Below are 1,944 nucleotides of genomic sequence, written 5' to 3' on the forward strand. Positions count from 1 at the left end.
CAAAATATTTTGTTTCTCTTGACTAACACTTGAGTAAAAAACAAAATTGAGCATGTACATAACAAATTAAAACTGACCTTACCCTCTAAGAGCAATAAATAATTAAAGGCAAAAAGTAAGAACTCATTAGGTATATTTCACTGGAAATATAACATTTGGTGATTTTAAAGATTTCATACTTTTTGAGTCCTTTGTAATATACTGTCAAGATAATATTGTAATAATCATGGAACTTCTGTAATACCAAAAAAAAAAAAAAATCATCCACAATCGCTCAGTTGAAACTAAAGCATTTTAAAATATTCTTATCTACTTTCCTTGCCGATAGCCTTCTCGCAGCCATGGTGAACGTTCCTAAAACCCGCCGGACTTTCTGCAAGAAGTGTGGCAAGCACCAACCCCACAAAGTGACACAGTACAAGAAAGGCAAAGATTCTCTTTATGCCCAGGGAAAGCGGCGTTATGACAGGAAGCAGAGTGGCTATGGGGGACAAACTAAGCCGATTTTCCGAAAAAAGTCTAAGACTACAAAGAAGATTGTGCTGAGGCTTGAATGTGTTGAGCCCAACTGCAGATCTAAGAGAATGCTGGCTATTAAGAGATGCAAGCATTTTGAACTGGGAGGACATAAAAAGAGAAAGGGCCAAGTGATCCAGTTCTAAGCTTTGTATTTTGTTACATTATGAAGACAATAAAATCTTGAGGTTATGTTCACTTCATTTGGTTACAGTTGGTCCTTTGAGTGAAATAAACTAGTGCCCTCAATAAAATTTCCTTTTTGGGGAAAAAAAAATGCTCTTATCTAGTTTTTACATATTTACATTCTTAATGCTTACAGATTTACAATCATTTAGATAGGTACAATTCAGTATTCTGCTTCATTTTACATACCTTAGATTATAAGCATTTGTTTTTATTGCTTTAAAATCTTCATAATCATCATTTAGTGGCTGAATTATATTTCCTTGTGAGGGCATACCATAACTTACTTAATCATTCTCCTAAGGTTAAGGTGAAGCATATGGACTGTTTTCAGTTCTGTGGAGTCACTGTGATACTTGAATGGGGGGACTTAATACACATTTAAGGAGAAAATGGCCCTATTTATAGATCATAGTCTTTGTCTCAGACAAACCTGGGTTCTGTTGTATTGGCTCACCTGTAAGCTTTGTGGCCTTGAGTGAGCTTCCTTTTATTTATTTTTTAATGACAATACTCACTTGAGGTCTCTTTTTTATGAAATAAAATGCATACATCTCAAATGCATAATAGTAGATTTTTACATATGTATACATTTACGTATCTGTATACATGCATCTTCCCCTTAGGTAGAACCACTATTCTGATTTCAAGCACTAGGAATTAATTTTGTCTTTCAAAATTCATATAAATGGAACCATACGGTATGGGCTCTTTTGTGTCTGTCTTGTTTTGTTCCATGAAATGTTTTTGAAATTCACCCATGTTGTTGTGTGTATCACTTTGGGAGCTTGTTCTTTTTAAAAGCTGAGTGGAATGGCATGGTGTGGGTGTCTCACAATTTGTTTATCCTTTGCGTTGTTTCTGATTGGGGCTATTATGAATAGAATTGCTACAGTTGCTATGAATATTTTTGTACAAGTCTTATTTTAGACATAGGCATTCAATTCTATTGGGAGTATATCTCAAAGTAGAATTGCCTTTACTTACTATAAAATAAGTGTAATTGCTGAAGTTGATAAATGTGAACAATATGGTGCATTCATGGGATGGAAAGTATGTCAAGACCTGACTTGAGTAAATCTTTTAATTTTTCTGAACCTAGTTTCATGAATCTAAAGTAAAGATAATAATACCTACTGTGAAGAGTTGCTATAAAATTAGAATATATAAACAGTATAAAGTGCCTGGCATAGGATCTGGGGTGTAGTAGAGTATTCACTAAATGGGAGTTATTATGATGGT

At 34.1% G+C, this 1,944-nt stretch overlaps 1 protein-coding gene across 1 annotated transcript; it reads left to right on the forward strand.

The window, feature by feature from the left end:
* Nucleotides 1–327: 327 nt before the first annotated feature.
* On the forward strand, nucleotides 328–770 carry LOC120248295 (60S ribosomal protein L36a-like). Its single transcript, XM_039256599.1, has one exon. The coding sequence runs from the start codon at nucleotides 342–344 to the stop codon at nucleotides 660–662; it is 321 nt and encodes a 106-aa protein (XP_039112530.1). The 5' UTR covers nucleotides 328–341; the 3' UTR covers nucleotides 663–770.
* The last annotated feature ends 1,174 nt before the right edge of the window (nucleotides 771–1,944 follow it).

This window comes from Hyaena hyaena, unplaced genomic scaffold, assembly GCF_003009895.1.
Source record: "Hyaena hyaena isolate Hyena2069 unplaced genomic scaffold, ASM300989v1 scaffold_573, whole genome shotgun sequence".
Lineage (NCBI taxonomy): Eukaryota > Metazoa > Chordata > Mammalia > Carnivora > Hyaenidae > Hyaena > Hyaena hyaena.

Coding starts and splice junctions, on each gene's coding strand:
- LOC120248295 (XM_039256599.1), top strand. CDS start 342: ATGGTGAACGTTCCTAAAACCCGCCGGACTTTCTGCAAGAAGTGTGGC.